The sequence below is a fragment of the Hydra vulgaris genome, chromosome 04 (assembly GCF_038396675.1).
Source record: "Hydra vulgaris chromosome 04, alternate assembly HydraT2T_AEP".
Classification (NCBI taxonomy): Eukaryota; Metazoa; Cnidaria; class Hydrozoa; order Anthoathecata; family Hydridae; genus Hydra; species Hydra vulgaris.
The window spans coordinates 39,265,062-39,290,000 of NC_088923.1; the positions used below are offsets into that span (position 1 = coordinate 39,265,062).

The 24,939-nt window shown below is 27.1% G+C and overlaps 1 protein-coding gene across 1 annotated transcript in view; it reads left to right on the forward strand.

The window, feature by feature from the left end:
* Positions 1 to 1,072: 1,072 nt before the first annotated feature.
* LOC100201502 (PAS domain-containing serine/threonine-protein kinase) overlaps positions 1,073 to 24,939 on the forward strand; it is a 75,499-nt gene continuing 51,632 nt past the window's right edge. The window contains exons 1-5 of the mRNA XM_065796320.1: positions 1,073 to 1,273; positions 14,938 to 15,101; positions 16,380 to 16,592; positions 18,620 to 18,760; positions 19,348 to 19,482. Coding sequence (XP_065652392.1) covers positions 1,081 to 1,273; positions 14,938 to 15,101; positions 16,380 to 16,592; positions 18,620 to 18,760; positions 19,348 to 19,482 — 846 coding nt within the window. The 5' untranslated portion in view covers positions 1,073 to 1,080. The remainder of the gene's footprint in view (positions 1,274 to 14,937; positions 15,102 to 16,379; positions 16,593 to 18,619; positions 18,761 to 19,347; positions 19,483 to 24,939) is intronic.

Sequence of the window (24,939 nt, forward strand, 5' to 3'; positions counted from 1 at the left end):
GCCGCATTTATATTTAAAAAACAAAAACTTAAGTTTAAAAATAATTTATAAAACATCATTTCTAAAAGGCATTCATTTTGAATTGCCAACTAAGGCAACTCAACTTTATTTTTTGTCGACTCGGATTTAGTGTTTTAAGGGTGTCATACCCCACCACGCAACCCCCTATTTCCGGCCCTGCATGTCTGCGTTGTATTTTAGCCAAACAAGCTATACAAAAATAAAGACAGTATGTTAAAAATATCTTATAATTGGTCATCACCCATTATTAACAAATATAAAATATTTCTAAATATCCTCTTCTATTGCACTGTTTACATTGTTTGAAAGAACGATTAAAAACAAAAAGATGATAAAAAGTTAAGAGGCGTAAAAATGTAATGCAAAATTGCTTTATAAGACGATTGAAGTAGCAGAGTTAAGAAAATGAAAACATGATATTAATTTTTTATGATTGTAATTGTAATTCTTATGATTGTAACTCTTTTTAGTCGACTTTAAAAAAATTGCTCTTCAAATCGTAAATAAAACAAAAATATTGTTATTTCCATATAATTTGTTAACCAACAAAACAAACCTAACTGAATTTTATTTTGTCCCGAAAGCGCGTTTTTTGAATTAAAACAAATTTTTTATTAATAACAGGTAGTACTCGACGGTTGGTGGTTTTACCATAGTTACGATTTCAACCATTCACATATTTTAGTTGTGTGTAATATAAAAGTTATATTTAAAAAATAGACGTTAAGTTTTTTTTACATATTACCTTATTACGGGTATTTTTTTGTGTATATTACCCACATTAGATATCTACACAATGTATAAATGTTGATGTGTACCATATATGCAAAAATTATATATATATATATATATATATATATATATATATATATATATATATATATATATATATATATATATATATATATATATATATATATGATATATATATATATATATATATATATATATATATATATATATATATATATATATATATATATATATATATATATATATATATATATATATATATATATATATATATATATATATATATATGTATGTATGTATAGAAAGATGTATTCGTCAATGTCTGGTCTCCGTCATATAAATCATTCATCTCAATTAAGTCATATTCGAGATGATGGACTTAATATTGAATCAATGAAAATTACTGATCTCCATAATTTGGCATCAAGTCACTTTAAAGATGGAGTTCTTCAAGACATGGAAGCACATGTTGTGCAAAATAAGTTGGTTGAATCTCAAGGTATATATCGCCAATGATAAACATATATATATATATATATATATATATATATATATATATATATATATATATATAAATATATATATATATATATATATATACATAAATATATATATATATACATAAATATATATATACATAGATATAAATTTTATGACGTATATGTATATATATATATATATATATATATATATATAATATATATATATATATATATATATATATATATATATATATATATATATATATATATATATATATATATATATATATATATATATGTATATATATATATATATACGTCATGAAATTTTTATATCCATAAAATACTAGAATGTTATATATTAATAAAAAGCCCTCTAATGTAGTGTTTTATCATTAAAATTATCAAAATTAAACAATCATACAAAAGTTGATGTTGTTTTTAGTTGCAAATTTTTAATATATGGGTTTGCTGAAGAAACTGTGGTCAAAATTTAGTTTTCTTTTATCTAAATTGTTACAACTTTTTCAATTCTTATCTAAATGCCTATAACTTGGTATTAAAAGATAGGTGTAACAGTGAGCTACAAATTTGCAATAGCTTCTACCCACCGGGCGTACTCAGAGGCTAGAGACTGAACCACCATCTTAAACACCAAAAATTGCATATTTTTCCAATAAAAGAGTGTCTTTTTTGTAAAATTGGTAACTTTCATTTACAATAACTTTTTTGTAATTTTTTTTCAGACCAACACTAAATATGATAGGCTTATGTTTATGTTAAGGTGGATATATAGATGTGTCAGTTTAACACATTCTATTGTAAAAAATGTTTTATTCATAAAAATGTTTGTATATTTATTTAAAAAAAAGAAATCTATAATTATGTAAGGTGCACTCATCTACTATGAAACAGTACAGAGTAAACATTTGATCGTTATCTTAATCAGATTATATTGCTCTGATTTTAAATGTTCTTTTTATTCTTTCATCCCTCCTCCTCTATCTCCCGCTATTGTCAAAAATAAGGTAAAAAAAGTGTGTGAGTAAATAGGGTATGTGCAATAAAATTTAGCAGGGTTTTAGAAAATGTTTAAACTTAAATGTAAGATTAGGTTACAAAAATGAAAGAGTTCTTCAACATTTACTGAATAATTAAAGTATTTAAAATTTTATTTATCAATAAAATCAATTATAAAATTTTTTATTATAATTAAAAGATACTTCTTTAATTGTTGAATCAAAAGATAAATCTTGGGCGCATTATTTATTTATATATAATTCTGCTATAAATAACTTGAAAGTAAAAATAAAATTGAGAAGTAAAACCTACATTCAAAATTTTTTTGGTATATGATTATAAAAGATATTATAACCTATGATTCCCAATTTCAAAATATAAGTTTCAAAATCTTTCATAATGGATATATTAAATTCAAATTTATAAAATTTCAATTAGTTAGAATGTAATTTAGTAAAAATATAATTTAAGCATCTTTAACATGCATATAAAATTTATGAAATTCAAGTAAAGTTTACTTTTTTTAAAAATTACTTTCACAATGCCTAAAAGAACTAACTAATGATTTGTTATTATATATATATATATATATATATATATATATATATATATATATATATATATATATTTATATATATATATATATATATATATATATATATATATATATATATATATATATATATATATATATATATATATATATATATATATATATAGTTCGTTGCATTTAGGAAGAGCGGAAGGAAAAAAATGATTCTTACGCCAACACATACGTCACTTTTAATTACTTTTGACTTTCATCCAACATTTGCGTGTTGTCAGAAAGTTAAAACCATTAATTTAATTACAAATTAATCGTTTTTTCAAAAAATAACAAAAACGCAAATTTAATTGAAGAATGTTTTTAAAAACATTCTGAATGTTTTTAACAATTTAAACAATGTTTTTATTTTTATTTTTTTTAATAAAATGTTTTTATTTTTATTTTTTTTAATAAAATGTTTTTATTTTTAATTTTTTTAATAAAATGTTTTTATTTTTATTTTTTTTACTGTAAATCATGTGCTGCTATATCGACTGACAAATAGCCTGACTCGCAACGGAGTGCTGCTACATCGACTGAGGGTTTGGTTGGGGCAGGTAGTCTATCAATTAATAAAAATAAAAATTCCGGTCTTGCATTTTAATTTTTACTTTTTGTCATCAAAATATGGAAAAAAAAATTTTTGAAATTATATAAAAATTTCAAAAATGATATAGATTTCAAACATAGAATTGTTATTTTTGGTTTTATTACATGAAAAATTACATTTTTTAACAAAAAACAAAAAAATGCATTTTTTATCTATTTTTATGACAACTTCGATAAGTTAAAATTTTTCCAAATTAAATATTATTTTTGAAATTTTTATATAATTTTGCTTCATTTGAGTACCAGGTTGACATACTTTAAAAAAATTTTTTTTTTTTAAATATTAGGGACCCATTAAATATTCGAGGGTCTTGAGGGACCCCTTTAAATATTTTTTATTCAAAAAAATTTTAAATCTAGTGTTTTTGTATTAGATAGAACACATTAAGGGGGTCTCTGCATATATTTTTCAAAAATGTTGTTTTTTAGAAACCCTAGTATATATATATATATATATATATATATATATATATATATATATATATATATATATATATATATATATATATATATATATATATATATATTAAGTTTGTATTTTTGTTGAAGTTTAAAATATGTCTAATTTTGCAATTAATTAAATTGCTTTTACTTTTAGACAGCGTGAAAGTGTTGGAAAAAAATTAAAAGTAAATAAAAGTGACATAATTTGTTGACAAAAGATTTGTTTTTTGTCTTTTGTACATTTTTTACCTTCCATACACTTTGGGACCAGGTAAATAATTTACAAGAGCATTTATCTTGATCGGGTCTACAACATATATACAAAGTTAAAAAGTCTCATGACAATACATTTAATTATAATTGTCATTAAACAATTATTAAACGTTCATCATAAAAAAATGTGTGACTTTCAACAGGTTATCTATGTGATCTCTAACATGTGTAGTTACAATTCACCAATTTTACAATAGAAACATGTCCTCTTGGTAAGTTAACAAGTCTAATCTTTGTGAGGGTCTTGTTGATCCCGAGAACATGCCTTCTTTGTGAATTAACTTACAAGGCTAAGCTTTAAGAGGGCCCTAGCTAAGTTTAGTCCTTTAAATATTGAATCCAGTTAACTTATATTACTATGGTGTGTGTCACTTGTAGGCCGTAGCCATGCTGTATCTTCAAAGACTACTTCTCCATTGAAGAGAGTTACACCAAATCCTTTAAATGATACATCACAATAAAGCTCAGCTTCTCCATTCAGTGAGCAACTCTTTCAGTTTTCTTTACAATTTTTAGAAATAAAATCACTCCGAGGAACATTTCCAGCTAAACAATAAATGTATAGCTGTATAAATGTATATAAAGCTTGTATCCTAAGACAATGTTCTTGTTTGAGACCTTGTGGAAGTTTACATTGCAATTCAAATTTATACAGGTGCTTCACTATGTTTTTTGCAGTTTCCACACTTTCATCAACAAATATATCATCAATGTAGTTATCATATGCTTCTTCCATGGTTGCATTTACATTGAGCACATGCTGAAGAATTGTGGTCATTATTGTTTGAGCCACATTAATACCAAAAGGGTTATTCCATATCAAACCTCCTAGTTTTTTGAAAGTTCCCCAGGGTACCATCTCATATTTGCTTTAAACTTTGATCACACACAGATCTTATGAAAAAAATACAATCCAGAAAATTCCAGCTTGATTGACCAATTTGTTCAAAAGTTATGATTGAATTAAAAATGACCAAAATCCGAAAAGTTTGTGTATCAGGAGCTTACAGCATTTTTTATTCAATTTTTGTAAAATCATAACTTTTTAAATAAAGATGGCGATCACCTGAAATTCAACTGATTTTTTACAGTTTTTGAGTTATTGTACCTTAAAGTTGTTAAATATTGCAACATTATAAATATTTTTTCGAACTTTAACGTGTTACAGTTTAATACTTACCTACAGAAAGTGGATTTTTTGTTACCTTTGTGTACTTAGGGTCACCACTTGTTGGAATAATCAAAATTATGCATTAAAAGTTAATTTAGCACATGCAGCAGCCTATCGAAAAATCACTTTTTTTAAAAATTATGATAAATTACATTGACTTTGCTGGCATAGAAAATAGCGTAAACAGTTGAAATAAATTATGAAACTTTTAATGTTGAGGTTCTATAAATAGACAATCACCAAAAAAAATGTAAAGACCTATACTCTACCTTATGACATGATTGTAGCCTTTTGAGAGTGATGATATTTTTAAAAGGAGAACAAAAAAGTACCACTTACCACATACAAAATTTATACCTCAAATTTTATACAAACTATACTGTAAAAAAGTGCATTCGAAGAGTAAGATAATCCGTTAAAAGAAAAAGTATTTATACATGAACTAATTAGCTTATTTATGATTTATATAACTCATAATACTGTCATACTCATTACTAGCAAGAATATAGTCACAAGCACTTATACTTTTAATCAATGTAACACTTATTTGACATATCTTGTCAAATTGAACCCAACACTGACTTGATCATGCATCGTTTGTCCATTTTAAATTTAATTTGTTTCTTTGCATAAACTTTACATTAGCGTCTTGGTTTTCATTACAAACATCAACCACAAGCCCTATGTACCATTCTTCATCGTAAAAGCATGCAATATACTTACCGGGGTGAAAAGTTGAAAGATTTTTTTAAATCAAATTAACATCATGAGTATCGTAGACAGTATCACTAGAGATTCTTCGTAAAAACATTTTTTCTCTATCTGGTACAAAACAGTGATAACTTCTTGTTCCTGGAACTGTGCACATCCCTTCATATCGTTTCTGAAGGTTGTTTCATGGTTATTGATATCATCACTTGAAACATAAAATATGTTAACACCTGATGTTTTTTTGAGCCCATGTAAACAGATCTTGTGGTGTGAGAATCTGATTTGTAATTGCTGCTCGTAGACTAGCTTTTGCTGCTTCTCTTTTTATAGTACCTCCTATTCCATCACATGGACTTTTGGTATGTGACGTAGCAAAGAAGTGATGCTCAACATTTGTTTGGTGATCTACAATGTGATAAATTAAGTTTATTAGACATTTGTAGTTTTTATACTGTGATGCAGCACCATCACTGAAGTATTTAACTATATTCACTGTGGGTAGTTTGATTTTGACCATAGGGAGCAACTTTGTGAGAAAACAGTGGATTGCTGATTGGTCATGACAAAGATGGCCAGAAATTAAACAATAGCATTCATATTTAAGGTGATCTTTTTCATTTTTGTAATAAACAGCAAATGGATGTAAGGTAGCTTGATTGGCTTGCCAGTAAAACCCTTATATAGCATCTTGTACAAGAAAAATCCATCAGAATAATGCAGGTATATTGGTCTAATGTTTATTTTGCCTTTGATAAGTAGGAAGACTGTGCTTCTTTGATAAAGTGGTGGTGACAAGGTCATATAGAGTTTCACTTAAAGTTTCAATAATTCACTAATGCTTATATGCTAAATAATTCACTAATGCTTTTTTGGACTGCAATAAGTGCAGTTAGGTCAGTTGACACCCATTGTTTATATGTGATCTGATCATCAAAATCAAAATCATTCTTTTCAAACACATTTTCTAAGTAAGTCTTCAAATTTATTTTACCAGGGCAATTGGAACATAGATAAAACATACAATTTCGACTATCTATATTACAAACACATACTTTCGTTAAATCTTTGTAATATATTAAATGGCTGTTAGGAAGAGCAAAGCACATCAACTTAGCATTTTGATGGTAAGAACATACACAAACTGAGTGGCTTCCACTACTATCTACTATTGGCCTTAGTTCACAGAACTTGCTGAATCCAACTTTGTGTTCAAAGTATAACTTCTTAAATTCCAGATGAAGTTCTTTTAAATGAACTACTATTAAGCGTTTTTGTTTATGAACTTTAACATTATTTATACGCACAGAAACAAAGTTTTTTATTCCTGGACATTGTCTAGTGTATTCGTCAGATTCATATATTTCAATGACTCTCTGCTTAACAATATCCTAAGGATATCCTTTTTTAGCCTCAGGTTTAGCAAGTATTCCCTTTTCATTTTTCAGCTTTCTGGCTTTCTTAACAAGATGGTCTGAAACTGAAAATGCATTGCAAGTTTTTTTAATTGACCGACTATCAGGAGTTAATGTTAGTAACTGAACTTTTTCTTTATTCAAACTGATTTTTCCTTTTTCCTTTATTGCATCTAAAAGTTTGTCTAAATCATTACAGTTAATGCACTTTTGCTCTTTCTCAGATATTGTTTCTTTTGGGTCTATATCCAATGCTGATGCTACTAGATTTGTCATACTTGTTTCCATTTTTTAACTTTTTGCTTTCCATATCCTAATTTGTCACATTTACTTACATTTTTTAGAGGAGATATTTCCAGTAAAGAAGCACTCTTATTTAAAACTGTGTTATTTAGGTCTGAAGAACTAAACTCCTTATCATCAACATCTTTGTCTTCATCTTCTTGACTAAATTTTCCAATAATTAGTTCAAGTTTGAATTCATTCAAACAGTTAGTGCAAAGTTTTTGAGCAGGTTTGCTCTTAAGTTGACTTGTTGTTAAAACATCGACTTTACACAATCCTTTAATAAATTTTTTCTTGTGCACTTAAACGAATCACAGCAGTACTTTTGAAACGCTTCATATTTAGAAATATAGGCTTTTTCATGGTGAAAACATATCTCCTCATTTAGTTCAAAAGTGTGTCCAAATCTTTGAATTAAAACTTTATCATCTGTGTTCACAATATCTTTTAGTTTTGTTCTTCCAATCATTCTACAATAATACGTTTTGTCGCAATCTTCATTTAAAACTTTCCCCACACAACATTTCTCTGTCATTTTTTACTATGTTTACTATTATTAGTACAAATTAAGACATTATGTCATTAAAAAAAAACTAAATAAATTCATTCACAGAAAAATAAAAATATACTACTGTCATCCCTATGACTAGTTATTAGGCTATGACTAGCTCATAGTCTAATAATTAACTAATTAGTTTCATTTAGCTAATTAGTTTCATGTATACATACTTTTTATTTTAACTGATTGTCTTACTCTTTGAATGCACTTTTTTACAGTATAGTTTGTATAAAGTTTGAGGTATAAATTTTGTATGTGGTAAGTGGTATTTTTTTGTTCTCCTTTTAAAAATATCATCACTCTCAAAAGGCCTCAATTATGTCATAAGATAGAGTATAGGTCTTTAAATTTTTTTTGGTGATTGTCTATTTATAGAACCTCAACATTAAAAAGTTTCATAATTTATTTTAACTGTTTACGCTATTTTCTATGCAAGTCAATGTAATTTATCATAATTTAAAAAAAAAGTGATTTTTCAATAGGCTGCTGCATGTGCTAAATTAATTTTTAATGCATAATTTTGATTATTCTTTGTGGTTTTATGCGTAGGCATAAATGTTCTATAAAGTATAAACTTTATTATTTGAAACACAATTATTTAAAATGAGATTAAATGCAGCTGAACGAGAATCTTTTCGAAAGCGACTAAAAATGTTTTTTGTAAATAAACCTAATATAAAAATAAATAAATCGTAAATCATTTTGTAAAAGAAGGATTTGCTCGAAGTACAATATATGATAACCTAAAAAGACTTGAAACTGTTCAATCGTTTGCTGGTAGAAAGCACCCTGGTCGTCCGACATCTTGGACTAGAGAAAAGAAAGCCGAATTAACGCGACTTGTCAACAATCGAAAACGGGTCAGTCAGAGAAAAATAGGTATTAAATTCGGTGTAAATCAATCAACAATTGGTCGTCAGTTGATAAAAAATAAATATTAAATATAGAAAATGTGAAAAGGCTCCAAAATACACTATAGAACAACAAATAAAGGCAAAGAAAAGAAGCAGGAAAATAGTTAACCAACTCTATAACACAAAATCGCTTCTAGTCATTGTGACGAAAAATACTTTTGTTTTGCAGGGGACAACATGCCTGGAAATTCTGGATACTACACAAACAACAGAAAGACATGCCCAGAAAGTGTTCGTTTTATAGGAAAAGAGAAATTTCCAAAAAAATTAATAATGTGGATAGCCATATCTGACCGTGGTATGTCCGAGCCATTGTTTCGCACTTCCAAGGCTGTAGCGATCAATTCATCAATCTATATTAATGAATGTTTAGAAAAACGACTTTTTTCATTTATTCACAAGTATCATGGAGACTTTAACTATTTATTTTGGTCAGATTTAGCAAGTTCTCATTATTTTAAAGATTCTCTAAATTCGATGGACCAATATGTCTATTACGTTGATAAAGAATCCAATCCCCCAAATGTGCCTCAAGCACGACCAATTGAAAATTTTTGGGGACATTTGGCACAGAAGGTTTACGAGGGAGATTGGCAAGCTTCAACAGAGCAAGTTTTGATTGATCGCATTTAACTAAAACTACAAGAAATTGATTTATACTTTTTACAGTTGCATATGAAAGGCGTCAGAGCAAAATTGAGATCAATTGCAGATGGTGGTGTTTTTTCATATAAAAAATAATATATTTTTATTAAAAGATAAATGCTTTATTTAAAAAAAAATATAATAGTAGTTTGTTTTTTTATTTATAAATAAGTTATTGACGTTTTTATTTTGTCCGATAACTTCCGCATCACCCGTTACACAAAGGTAACAAAAAAATCCACTTTCTGTAAGTAAGTATTAAACTGTAAAATGTTAAAGTTCAAAAAGATATTTATAATGTTGCAATATTTAGCAACTTTAAGGTACAATAACTCAAAAACTGTAAAAAAATCAGTCAAAAACAACTGCAATAATGGATTATTTGGGTGAAAAACTATTAACTTACAAAATTTCAGGTGAACACCATCTTTATTTAAAAAGTTATGGTTTGTCAAAAATTCGACTTACTGCTGTAAGCTCCTGATACACAAATTTTTTGGATTTTGGTCATTTTTAATTCAATCATAACTTTTTGTACAAATCGGTCAATCAAGCTGAAATTTTCTGGATTGTATTTTTTTCATAAGATCTGTGTGAGGTCAAAGTTTAAAGCAAATCTGAGGCGGTACCCTGGGAGCCTTTAGGTGATTTGATATGGAATAACCCAAAATATATTCCAGTAAAACAATCTTTTCCCCTTTTATAATCACTATTTGATACAGCTAAAGTTTTTTATCAATATGAATTTGAAGGTAGACTTTTTTTTTTTTTATATTCCTCAAACAACGCAATTTCGATTGACAAAACATCTGTATTTGCTGTGTGACAATTTACAATTTCATTGAGAGTTTGAAAGTCTCCTACTTAATGTACCTGTTGGCCTTTGTTTTTTTCTACAATGCATATAAGGGATATCAATACTTTTCAATGCTTTTCCGTTATATATATGTTTTCAATGCTTTTCCGTTATATAGTACTAGAATGTCAGAGTTGATCCCTCCATTTTTTTCTATCTAGTAAGCATGTTTGTGCTCTTAGTTCAGCTTGTATTTGCAGATGGTATTATTAATTGCAGGTTCTTTATTCCAGTTCCATCATACTGTTCACTTTTTCCCGTCAAACATTTTGTTTATTTTTTTCTCTTTACTTTTTGTCGTGTCACATTTTATTACATTTTATTTTTGTTTTTCCTTGTTATAGTAATGGCACTGTATTTTATTTGGTTCTCTTTATTTCTTGTTGCATTTATGACACAACATTTTATTTCGTTTATTTTGTTTTCATTTTTTCTTGTTTAGTAAGACACCATATTTCATACTAACATTCATTAAGTACGGTTTTCATCACCATAAATGGTGACTCCTCAAAATTTTTCAATTGCATTCATTTCAAATATCTAATCCAATTTGAATGGTTTATCTTTTACAATGAAATAATTACTCATCCAGTCTATTCCATCAAGTTCCATTACCATTTCATCTAGCAGTTACGATGAGCTTTTGACTTTTTAAAACTTGAGCATGTGTAGTTTCAATCACTGTGATAGAGCATCTGGAATCAATTAAAGTAGTTCAGAGCATTTCATGTTCTGTGACTTTTTCAAAAAAACTCAAGTGGAAGGATTAAGCGATTTCCGCAACAAGTAATGCAAGTAAAATGTTGGATTGTGTGAAGCTTGTGCCATATTGGATTGCTAAATAATAAAATCCTTTGACTTTTATTCGTCTATTCTAGAGTTTTTGCCAGTTTGGTCTCTTAGTTGCTGTAAAGTAATTGAAAAAGTGCAGCATCAAGCTACCAAATTGGTTAAATCAATTCGGTGGTTAAATTATAAAGATCGGTTAAAAGTTCTAGAATTGACAACTCCGACTGAATGGAGAAAGGAAGGGGGGATGAGGAGGTTATGATTCAACTATATAAAATCATGATTGAAATAAATAAAGCTAAAAACAACATAAAGATTGTTAAACATCAACTTAGAGGTCACTGTTTCTACTGTTTACACTTAAGTAGACAAATATGTGAACTGCTTTTCAACTATTTAGGTGGCTCTATGATATATAGTGCAATTATGTATCTTACTAAAAATATATACTAATATACAAAATTATATATATAATATACAAAATTCTATTAATGTAATTGAGCATCAAAAGTAAAACAAGTTTTATACCCCTCCCCCCTTCCCCTCCTCCAAACTATTAATGAATTAAGTTCATTAAAAACAAAGATTATATTCTAGAAAAAAAACAAAAACCATATGTAAAAAAAAAATTAAAATAATCTTTTCAAATTGTCAGTTGTTTTCTCGCTTTTTTTGTTTCTTAAAATGCCCAACAATTATGATGTTATTTATTAAAAATATTTTATTCATATTTTATTCATATTTTTACTGCTATTTTACTATTTATGGTAAGATAATTTAATTATAAAATATCAAGATAAGAAATTTCACTTTCAATTAGTATTATTAATCACTGTAACAGGTGTGAGTCAGATATGTGGTATTAACACAATACAACAATCGATTCACTTGAATGCTGCTTATCCAGCAATCAAGACCTGCTTTAAAAATTAAGTTAAGTTTTTAAAACGTAAGTTGGGTAATTGGTTGTGTGTTAACCTACTTACATTTCCATAGGCTGATCTGGTAAAAAAAAGGTTTTCAAGACATGCTTGCTTAGTGAGTTCCTTGATATATCTTAAGTAACAACTCATTCAAGTTTGTTAACAAAAAGAAAACATGCCCTTTATATTAAAATCTTCACTTGTTGGTTTAAAGCTAACAGTCTCTATAAATTCTGGGTTAAAAAGATTAAATATTTTTAAAGTTATATAACTTGAAACCTCTAAATAAGCTTTGCAGTTTTGAAGGGACAAGAGGGGTCTGGCCAACATCTGTTAAAAGTATAATGGTCATATTTTAGGATCTTCTTGGAACCAGATGCTAAAATTTTCAATTTTAGCATTTGTTTCCAAGAATTTTTATTTTACTTAGTTCTCTCAACTGTATAGAAATCAGCAATTCTGAGATATAGAGTATTTTTTTTTTTTTTAATTTTGGGGTCATTTGGCATGGAACAGGTTCACTTGAGAGTAAAGAATCAAATCAAAGCAAAAACGCAGAACAAAAAAACACACATTATGAAACACAAATAGCTCTAAACAAAAACAATAAGTGCAAAGTATTTTAATCATTTATTAAAAGTTAAATTATGCCTTAAAACTAAATCTTTTTTGATTTATTGTTGTTCATCTTGTTATTGTAGTGCTTGTCAAAATTTTCATATTCTATGATATTTTTATTCACAACAAACTTTTATGATAATATGAAGAAGTATGATCAATTGTTTTTAAAAAACAACGTTATATTGTGTAACAGTATTTTCATATTGTTGTTTTATTAAAACGATTGATTATGTTATAGCATTTTAATACTACCATGTATTTGTTTAAATCAATGAATTGTTAAATAAATATAAAAACTAATTAAAAAAAAGACGTTAAGATAAAATAAAAATATTTTTTTTAATGGTTTTATTTTTCTGTCTTTTTATCATGATGGTAGTAGTAAAAGTGGCAAAGCTTGTTTTTATATAGAGAACATTAAATAATAATAGACTGATTGATGAATTATATCATTAATATTGATAAAAGATATTATTTACTCAAGCTTAATTCTTTTTTTGATTTAAAAAATTTAAACATGGGTAACTTGAAAAAAAAAGTAGTTTGAACCAAAAAAAACAAGTCTTTTTGTTTTTTTTTAGAAAAAAAATTTTCAACCTTGACAACAAGATATGAAGTAGTTAAACATGTCCAAACTATCCCTGTTGGTTACTCTTCAGGCATTTGCTGTTTTGTACCTTTAAGGCATTTTTTGTGTGAAGTTTAATTGTTTAAATTTAAATCAAAAAATAACAGTTAAAACATTTTAGTAACTGTATGTTGTTTTATTTTTGTAATAGTAAAAAATGCTATTACAAAAAAAATAATGAATTAATATTCTGTATGCCATTTTTCTGAAGAAGAAAAAACCAAAAACATTAAACTGCTTTTTACAGGGAGTTACCGGTAACCGTTAACCAAGGGTTAACCGTTCGAAACCAAGACCATTAACCAAGGGTTAACCGTTCGAAATAAATTTATGATAAAATAAGTTAACAGTAAAAGTTTAGTAGACACTCTTACAGTTCAAAACTAATCAAAGGAAAAACCATCTAAATTAAACATCTGACAAACAAAAGAAAAATAGGAAAAGAAAAAAGAAAAATAATTATGCTAATAATAAAAAAATAAAATATAAACTTGAAGAAAACAGAAAATTAAATATTATTATTAATAAAATTTATTAATAAGGAATCAATTGAAAATGTTAATTAAAAAGATTTTGAAACAAATATGAACAATAATAAAAAATTAATTTAAAATGACGATATTTTAATGTCATTGCAAAAGACACAAGCCAAGAAAAAATCAGAAAAAGTTTATAAAAAAGATTAAGAGTAAATATTTACAAGTTTTGGTTAAAAAAATACAAATTTAACAGAAGAAAAAAAAAAGTTCCTAATTAAAAATAAATTTTTTACTTTTTTTCTTTTTCTTTAGTTTTTAACTCTTATTCTTCAAGACTTCTATTTCAAATCTTTTTTCTCTCAGTTTATTTTAATTCTTTTGTTTACATCTTTTTTTTTTATATGTTCAACTATTTTTCTTTTATTCTAAGCTTATTTTTCTATAATTATAAATTTTTTTAATTTAAGTTTTATCTTGTTAATTCCTTCATTATTTCTTGTTTTGTTGTTGTAAAAACACATTAGACAAAAAATTATTAAAAATTACATACATAACTTTAAATGAGAAATAAATAAAAGAGTTTTAACTAATGTTATTATGTTATGAAAAATAATATAATTTATTATAGTAATAATCATTATTATAGTATAATCATTAGTAAAGTAATTTAAGAATATTAGTTAAGTAACCTAAGGAACAATGGTAAAATAACGTAATAACAAGAGTAAAATAATAAATAATAATTTTAATTTTTAGATAAGCTCTCTGAATCTTTCAGAAGTTTTAGTTTTGCTTCTTCATATCATGCTGGATTATGTCCCAGTCCTTTGATAAATGAATCACTAAATGCATCTTGGAAGTTTTTCAATTTTGTTGGTGTGAATGAAGATAGTACTAGTTCATTCACTAATAGAAAAATGGTCAGTTTATTTATTTTATTTTTTAATATTATAATTTATTTTATAATTTGTGACCAAATATATGATTTTTACTAACTTAAATACTAATTTAAAAAAAAGAAGTATATACTGTTACATAAAAAATTTTAGTCCATGGTAGCAGAGCTTTGAAACCAAGGTCAAAAAATTGGCTCTAGCTCCAGGCTATGACTCCATTAAAATTTGTAACGCCAGCTCCGGAGCGGCTCCAGATAAACTAACAGAGACTACTCTGCACACCTCTGTATCCTTTTTTGATATTCTTCAATTCCTTTTTCAGTCATCTATGAAATTTCTATTAAAAGAATTTTTATCTAAAAAATTAGTTTTGATCACACTTTTCATTTTTCTTTTTTATCAAGCTCTTTTTCAAACTTGTCTAATTCTTCATGAGAATTATATTTTCCTAAAACTGAATAATACTGTAGATATGTATTTTTTTGCTGGTATATTTTTGGCTTATCTATATCTTTTCTATAACTTATATCTATATCTTTACCCTAACTCTGCTGTTGCTTTTAAACTTTGTTTTGCTCATATATCTGATTCTTTTTTAACAGTGTTCTACAGCATCAACATAAACTGCAGCTAAAAATATATTAAGAATCTCTTAGTTTCTTCACAACATACCAGACCTTTGCCAATAGTTGGGTAGTGTATGTTTCTTTTTAACCATCACTATTAGATATATGTTTCAATTAGCTAGCTGCAAAGTGTAAACAACACAGCACATCACCTCAATCTTAGTATGTGTACACCCTTCTTGAAGAACAAATGAGATTTTTTTTCCCAAACTGCTGCACTTTCCTACTTGTTTTTATCCTGTCTATCTTGTATCCTTTTTTAAAAACTTCTCAACACTTTAATTCCCAAACACAAGCTTAACAAACAAGCACACTGTGATGAGAAACAACCTAGGCGTGATACTACCAGGGACTTGGTGGGAGTCAATCTTGTAACTTCTGGTTTACAAAGCAAGTGCTCTACTACTACACCACTACAGTAAATTGTTAAAATTTATAGATATTATTTTATGAAAAAGAATCAGGTTTTATTGATATTTATATTATAAAAAGAAAAATTTTTACATTATGGACAAAAGGTGCTCATTGTTCTTGTTAAGAGGTGCTCATTGACCTTAGTATGAGGTTTATAATTATAGAAAAATAAGTTTACAATAAAAAATAGTGAACATTTTTATATATATAAAAGTGAAAAAAAGGAATATTAATTTTGACATATTATTGATTGTATTTGTAGACTGAAGCAGTACTGACAATCAATGGAAAGACATCTGAAATAATAATGGCAAATGAAACAGCCTGTTCATTGTTTGGATACAGTGAACAAGAACTTTGTAATAATATAAAAATATATGATCTTTTTACCATGGAAGAGCGAGCGAAGCAAGAAATTCTTATAGAGAAATCTGTTGATGTTGCTGGAAATATCATTATGGTATCTGGAAAAGTTGTAAGTTTTTTTTTTTTTTTTCAACATTTTTACTTCCATAAAGGCTTGAGAAAAGATGAAGTTTATAAAGCAAGATAGCGATTAACATACAACTTAAAATATTGCAAATTATAAGAATCAGGAAAACAAGAAAATGGGAGTAAATTCCAAAGAACTGATGTTCTAGTTAAAAAACTAGACAAACAAGAATTTTTGGAGCACTCAAGAACACTCACAGTAAAAGGATGAGAGTTAATTGAATGACCAGTAACAAGAGAATTCATTTTATTAGATGGCACAAGAGATGCTAGCTCTTTAGAGCAGTGCCCATTACAGTATTTATAGAAAAGAAAAAGAGAAGCAAAATTACAATGATGTGACAATAGTTGTAGGTTGGCTGCAAGAGCAGATCCAACTATGTTTACAATACATTTTTGTACCTTATTGGTAATAGAAAGGTCATCGTTCCAAGATCCATTTCCAGATATGGCAACACTATTACATACAAGAACAGATTTGAGATAAAGAATAGAATCCTGAGTAAAAAAACTTGCGAGTGAGATAAAGAGAGTTTTGATATATGGTTTCCAAAAAAGATCAAAAGTAGGAGTTAATCTTAGAAGACAAAAGGTAGATGATTCATCAAGTACATTACTGTTCATAATTATAGGAAAATCTAGATTGTTGCAATAAGGATTAGCGAAAAAAATGTGTATTATCTGAGTTAAAGTTCACCAGCTACTGAGAACCCCATGCTGTAGCATAAGTGTAGAAGTGAGATACTTTTCAAGTTCAATGTTCCTTTCAAGCAATCAGAGAGTGTTGGCTTCTTATCAAGACAAGAATAAATGGTAGTATCATAAGCAAACAATGCCACCTTAGATGTGAGAATTTCTAGGAGATCGTTAATGTAAATTAAAAAAACTATAGGGCCAAGGATAGAGCCTTGAGAAACCCCTAAAGTTACAGGATATGAAAAAGAGTGCTGTCCACGGAGGACAACTTTTATACTATGATTGGAAAGAAAGGATTCAATAATCTTAAAAATGTTACCTGATACACCAAAATAAGATAGCTTATGGGGAAGACCAGCATATCAAACTTTATTAAAGGCTTTAGAAATGTTGAGAGCGATAGCCTTAATCTCACCACATCTATCTATCTATCACTTTAGATGTAGAAGCTGAAGTGATAGGAATGTCAAGCAATTTATTAACCACAAAGCTGTAGAAGAGTCTAAGCAGGAAATCACTTTAGATGTAGAAGCTGAAGTGATAGGAATGTCAAGCAATTTATATCAGGTAGGATGTGATTACTAGAATCAAGAGACAATATTGATGAAAACTTCTTAGCAAACAGTTCAGCTTTGTCTTTAGGTGAGATAATGAAATCTGAACCATGCAAAAGAGGTGGAATAACAGATTTGCCCTTATTATAGACACTGTTAAAGATTCTCTAGAAGTCTCTGAGAATAGTAGGCTTTGGCGTTAGACAATACTTTGGTTGCTATTAAAACACGAAACATTTTTATTATTATTATTAAAAGTATTTATATATGCAAGAATAAATATTTGATATTTAATAAACATTAAAAAAAAAATTTACTTAAACATTATTAAAACATTTATTAAATGTTTTAATAATGTTTAAGTAAATTAACAAGTTTTAATAATGTTTAAGTAATGTTTAAATAATACTTTAAATGTTTAATATTCTTTTAATTATATCTTAATTATTCTTTTAATTCTTTTAATATAATATATTTAATATAATATAATATATTTAATTCTTTTAATATAATATATTCTTTTAATTATATTTTAATTATGTTTAATTATATTTCACAATTACAAATTCATGCAATTTTTTACAAATTTAGGAGTTATCCTAAATTTGTAAAAATTGCCATTATCCTTTAAGTACTCAACATTAAAAATTAATAATTCTTAAACTTATGTTTATTATATATTTAAAAAATATATTAAATATATTATTTTTAAAAATATATTATGCTGTTATTTGCAAATAAAATAAAATTTTTTATTTAGTTAGAGGCTGTGGATTCTTCTGGTAATATTTTTGTAGTTTCTGTTTGGATGAAGCGTATACAGAGTGGGGATGAGCCTCGCTTTCTAGTTATTTTGGAACCAGTACAAGTAATGAAAGCAAGTTTCCTTATTGGATTTGATGTAAGTTTTGTCTTATTAGTTGATTATTAGAGCATTAAAAAGTGTATTCCTATTTTATCCTGTGACTTACAAAAATATTTTGAGAGTTTTTAAGCCTTAGCTGGAGTAAATAAGTGTGAAAGCACAGAAGTGGTTGTTAAATGCACATATGACCAAAGCCAGTTGCTTGGCAGGACTATGTGTGGGCTGTTGGTTTTTGAGAGTGTTGTTGATTTTTTCTCATGTCCAACAACATTTGATCACAATAGTTTTATTTGATGCATTTAAAACACAATGAGTTTATTTAATGATAAAAGTTATAATATAATTATAAAAAGTTATAATATAATTATAAATTATATTTAACTACTTTAAATAAAACATAGATACTTTCCTTAGAATATATCCTTTTAAAAGACCATTATCTTTAAAAATATTGATTCAATTATTTTGAAGTTATCAGAGGAATGTGAGAAGTTTTTTAAATGGATAATCTATCTTAAAAATATATGCCAATATAATTTATATTAATTTAATTATATTTTTAATTAATTATTTTTAAATAATTATATTTAATTTTAATTATTTGATTTTAATTGGTTACTCAGGGAGAGATCAAAGATTGTGATTTTTCATTTGCCATACTGCATGGTTTTGAAGATCCAGAAGAAATTATAGGAATGAATATTTTAAAGCTCATCCCATCTTTAGTTTTACCAGTACCAGGAATTCCTCTGGAAAAAGTAAGGGGTATATGAATTTAATTTTACTTTAGTTTTTTTCTTAAATAATTAATCTTATGTTTATACTTATATAATTTATAATTATCTTGATAGAAATTTGCATCAAAGCAGTTCAATATATTTTTTAAACAAATTTACTCCTAAAAAGGCTATTTGTTTGTTATTAGTGAGAGCTACCAAGTAAGTTAGAAATTAGCAAAGCACAAAGGAGAGTGAAAAAGCAAGAAGCAGTTGACAAAAAACTTATAATACTATAACTTGTATGAGTCAGGAAAACATGAGGAACATAAAAAGTTCCAAAACACCGATGTTCAAGAAAAAAAAACAATGTATAAAAGCAAAATATAAAAACAATGTATAAAAACAAAATATAAAAACAATGTATAAAAAAAAAAAAAAAATCAATGTATAAAAACAATGTATAAAAACAATGTATAAAAGCAAAAAAGAACAGCCTAAAGTTAAAAGGTTGGAAATTTGCTGTAAGGACTGGAAAATATTCTTTAAAGTTCAGATTACGAAGTTTACTGAAAGGCCTAGTTAACTTCAACTTTGACTTTGCCCAACTCGAAATAAAGTAAAAATTCGCCTTTCAGTTTAATTTGGTAACTAATTCAAAATTTTATTTAACTTTTAGTTAAATTCAATATTTAATAATTATTTTCAATTAAAAAAGTAAAAAAGTTATAAAATAAATGACATGTTTTCTGTATATCAACATGTTTCTCCACGCAATGGCTTAATTCATCAAAGTTTGTGTTTCAGAGTTAAGTAGTTGAGAGAGGGTAATAATAACCAAAAAATAAAAAATGAGTAGCCTCTATGACTGAAGTGGCCCCCTCTCCCTTTGGAAAAATATATTAGAAATAGATTTGTCTCACAGACTCTATAAAGCACAAAGTCTATTTATCACTTATTAAATCTTATTCATCACTTTCAAAAAATCCTAAAGGTAAAAAACAGATGAATATTAAACATAATATTCTTCACAATCTTTTTCCTTTATAAAATATATGATATAAAATATAATAAGCATATTATATTTTATGCACTATGAAGTTAGATATTTTATATTAAAAAAAATAAATTAACTTTTCATTTTCACATTTGTTTTGCTATTTTGTATTTTCATGAAATTGGCTACATGTTTTTACTTATTTACTATTCTTTATGCTTCAATATCAGACTTGCTGACCAAAAAAAGAAGAATATATGAAACAGTCAACAACAACTAATAATATAAAGAAGATGGCATGGAGAACCAGCCTTTTTAGGCAAACTCCTTATAACCAGAGGCGTGGTGGCCCCAGAGGCTATGCGGGATTCCCGCATGGGCTTTTTACTTTTTCATCTAAATATGGGCCTTTTGGCAAATTTTAATTTTTTCTACATTTTATAGAAATTCCACAATCATTTACGATATTTCTGTTTGCACAAATTAAATTTTATTAATCACTTGATATAAAGTCTTCAGCTTTGACCGCAATTATATTAGTATTTTGCATAATAATAATATTGCTCTGAAAACAAAGTAGATGTTTTAAGACGTATTATGATATTTTTTTCATAAGAAAAATTATGAACTCATAAACGGTTTTTAACGATCGTAATGTTGACAAAATAAATTTAAATAAGTCTGCAGACCCAACAATAATAATAGCTATTATTGTATAATTAAATTAACTTAAATTAACTTAATTTAAAAATTTAACCCCAAAACATTTTTCTTTAATGATTTTAATTGCAATACAATTACTATATAGTAATTGTATTGCGTTTTAATTCATTTAAAATGTTTTTGGTGTTAAATTTTAAATCAAGTTTTATATAAATAAGTATCAAACTCATGTTTTGCATTTTTGTAATATTTCGAAAAAGATATAAACTTGTTTTATAATAAATAAAGTTTTTTATTTTTATACAGTTTATATTATTGAATGTAAATAAAGAAATCACTCCGTAATATCCTGTCCTCAGACAGATTAAAAAAAGGAATATATATTTAAATATAGAATATATATTAAAAGAAACTATCTGAGTAGAAGGCGGCGTCGTTCATGGCTTCCTGCTGCAAATATATTAACAATTTCATCTAAAGGGATTTCCTCTAAAACATCCGCATTGTCCAAGACTAACACAATCAATGTTGTTCAATGAGGGGAATTTTGCAATATATGTATTGAAATTGTATGCATCAATTTCTTTGTCAGTCTTAAAAATCTGCATATTTGGACATACAATTGAACACAAAGTATTTAAATCTTCGCATCCTTTATCACTAAATCTAGCACGCATTTCTGTCAATATATTACCGAATATTAAAGAATGTATTTCTTGAAATGTTGATCTTGGAAACGCATATAGCTGTTTCATACGGACACTGCCACCACCGTTCCTGTATGCTATACTTAAACGTTCTAAATCATTTTTCAACTCTGATTTTTCAGGATCTAATTTCATGATACCATATATATTACTTTGAAGTACCTATAAATATAATAGTTAACATGCAAATATTTTAATCATATCTCCTGAAGTGGTCAAATTTTTTTCCAGTTTCTTCCAATTTCAACAGAGTTGTAGAGATTAATTGATTCACGTTGGAATAATTGCTATCTCGAAACTGCATTATTGCCATTAACTCATCCACGTGAGACATCATCTGGGAATATAATATAGCTAAAATTATACTCTCTTTTCGTAGAACTTGTTGAAGAAACTTGTATACTAAAAACACCATTTTTATTTATTAGGCTGATAATTCGCTTTTGTACTTGAGCAGTGAAAACTTTCAGTAGTGCATCAAAGGTTTTGTTACTAAGCCAGGTAATTTTTGATCCTCTGCCAACTGCACCATATTTTTTACCAAACTTACATTTTTGCGATGTCTTTTCGTTGGCTGAAAGCTGCTTCAAGTGTTCATTAAGCATTGGATCCACTGTTATAAGAAATTTTAACAAGGCTTGAATGTTTCCATGCCGCAAATGCCAAAATGGTGGTAGCATTTTTGTTTTGGTGCCCATGCCATGGTAGACCTTGCATAACAAGAGTGCAAAATGCTTTTATTATGCTTTTAAGAACAAAACAGTTTTGGTCTACAACTGTTTTAATTCCTTGGTCTAGAAGGTGACGAGTGGATTTTCTTGCTTTAGAGATAAAGAATGCGTCTAATGCTGCAGAGTGGGCAACTGATAGCTCATGTCTATTAATGTTGTGTAGATGGTGTGATCTTCCGATTGGGTCTAACGGACATCCAGTCACGTAAATGTTGTTAGCATCACTATTAAAACATATACATACACTGCAAAAATACTTCTCTCTCTTCTGGTTAAAGCTGAGCCATGTACGTACAGTTTCATCTTGTTCGTTATCAATATTGCGTTTATAACCTCTGGATACTGTATTCTTTACAGAGCTTCGTTGAATTGGGTGGGTACAAGTTATAAAACTTACCTCCCGTTGCTGGCCTTTGCCAAAGTTTAATTGAATCATCTATGTTATCCAATGTTTGGAGGGATTGAATACTAATATGGTCTGGTGTTTTCGAAATTGAAAGTCAACTGGATTAATGTGACTAGAAACCTCGTCTGTTTGAAATTGCTTCAAAGGTATCATTGGAATCAGATGGTATAGGAGTAGTTGATGATGATGCAAAGAATCCAGGGAGAGTTTTTTGTCCCGATTTCCGAGAGTTTTTTGTCCCAATATCTTTAACTCAGCTTGTAATTTTTCTTTCCCCATCCAGTTTTCTGTTTTTTCATTTTTTTCTGGAAAAAAAAATTTCAAAATGATAAATCACACACTAATACACACGCAATTAAAATTGAACAAAATTTAGAATACATTAACAATTATTAATAAAAAAAAAAAAAGTACCTTTTAAGTGCTTTGTTTGAATCTTTGTTGAAATATTATAATAAAAGAATATCTTATTAGTATATCTGTTACTCAGATCAATGTGGTAGTGGTGTAGTGGTAAAGCGCTGGCTTCATAAGCGAAAGGTTCCGAGTTCGATCCCCACCACGTCCCTGGTAGTACCGCGCTCAACTTATTTCTCCTCACAGCGGCATTGTTTGTCGAGGTTCGTGTTTCGGAGTTATAGAGTTGAGAGAGGGTTATAACCATTATTAAGTAGCCTCCTCATCTGTAGTGACCTTCTTGGCCTTGAGGAGATGAATAATAAAAAAAAAAAAAAAATTTTACTCACTGAGTCAATTTTCATGAGTATTTATACATGTCAATAACAATTAAGATAACCATAAAATTACTCCCCGCTATCAATTAAAATAACTTGCGCACATTTTTAATATGTAACTCTCACGAGTTAAAGAATATGTATAACATAAAAAACCTTTTAAAAATAGCGTAAAACCATATTATTTAACGAACTTATTTTAATTGAGGTGTGGGAGTACCGCAAATATTTTCAAATAAAATTTGATATTACACCTATACACTTTACTTATTTACGACACATTTTTATTACTATTAATTATAGGTAAGTTTAAAATAAATTATAAAGATGGCTTTAAATTTTTTTTTTTAAATTTTTTCCATGGCTTTAAATTTTTTTATTTTCATTATATTAATTTTTGAAATGAAAAACGTTAAAATATCATTTTTTGAAAAAAATATGAAATACTTTTCAATTAAGTAACTGCTAAATAAAACTACGTTATAAAAACTTTTATGTTTAAATTATGTCAATAACGGCACCATTTTTAGAGCGGCATTTTTGCCGTTGTGAGTTTATGCAAAAATGTTAAGAAAGGTTAAAACACCGAATTAAACAAAAGCATAAACTATCTATAAAAATAATTTCTTATTTTTCAAGATTTTCAATATTTATTTTAGAATAAAATTATGTATAATTTAAAAAAATTTATATTATTATACAATAAAATATAAATCATTATATAGTAATAGAAAAATTAAAATCTTTGATTTTTAATTTTGTGTTGGGCTATGTTCTTCAAACAATAAAATACTAATCGTATTTGGTTGCGGTAAAGTTGTGTTTTAAGAAAATCAACACAAAAATCCTGTTGTAAACATTTTTTATTTTGAAGTATTACAAGCAATATTATTAATTACAAATAGTATTATCTCAACTTGTTAGTTTGTATTGATGATTTATTAGAATAAGGTCAGTTCTTATATATACATCTTATATATACATATATTACATCAAGCATATACGGTATAATCCGGCATATATAGGCCTTTTAATAAAAATCCCACATGGGCTTTTTAGAGCCACCACGCTTCTGCTTATAACAAACATGAGAGATATGAAATGGCCAAAACTTGCATCTAAATTAAATATGATTTTGACTTCTCTGCTGAGAAAATTAGAAAGATTTTTTTCTGCAGCTGGTCAATTTATCACTTGGACCCAAACAAATCTTAACAGCAACAATGTAGAAAAGCTTGTTTATATTACACAGAACTACCTA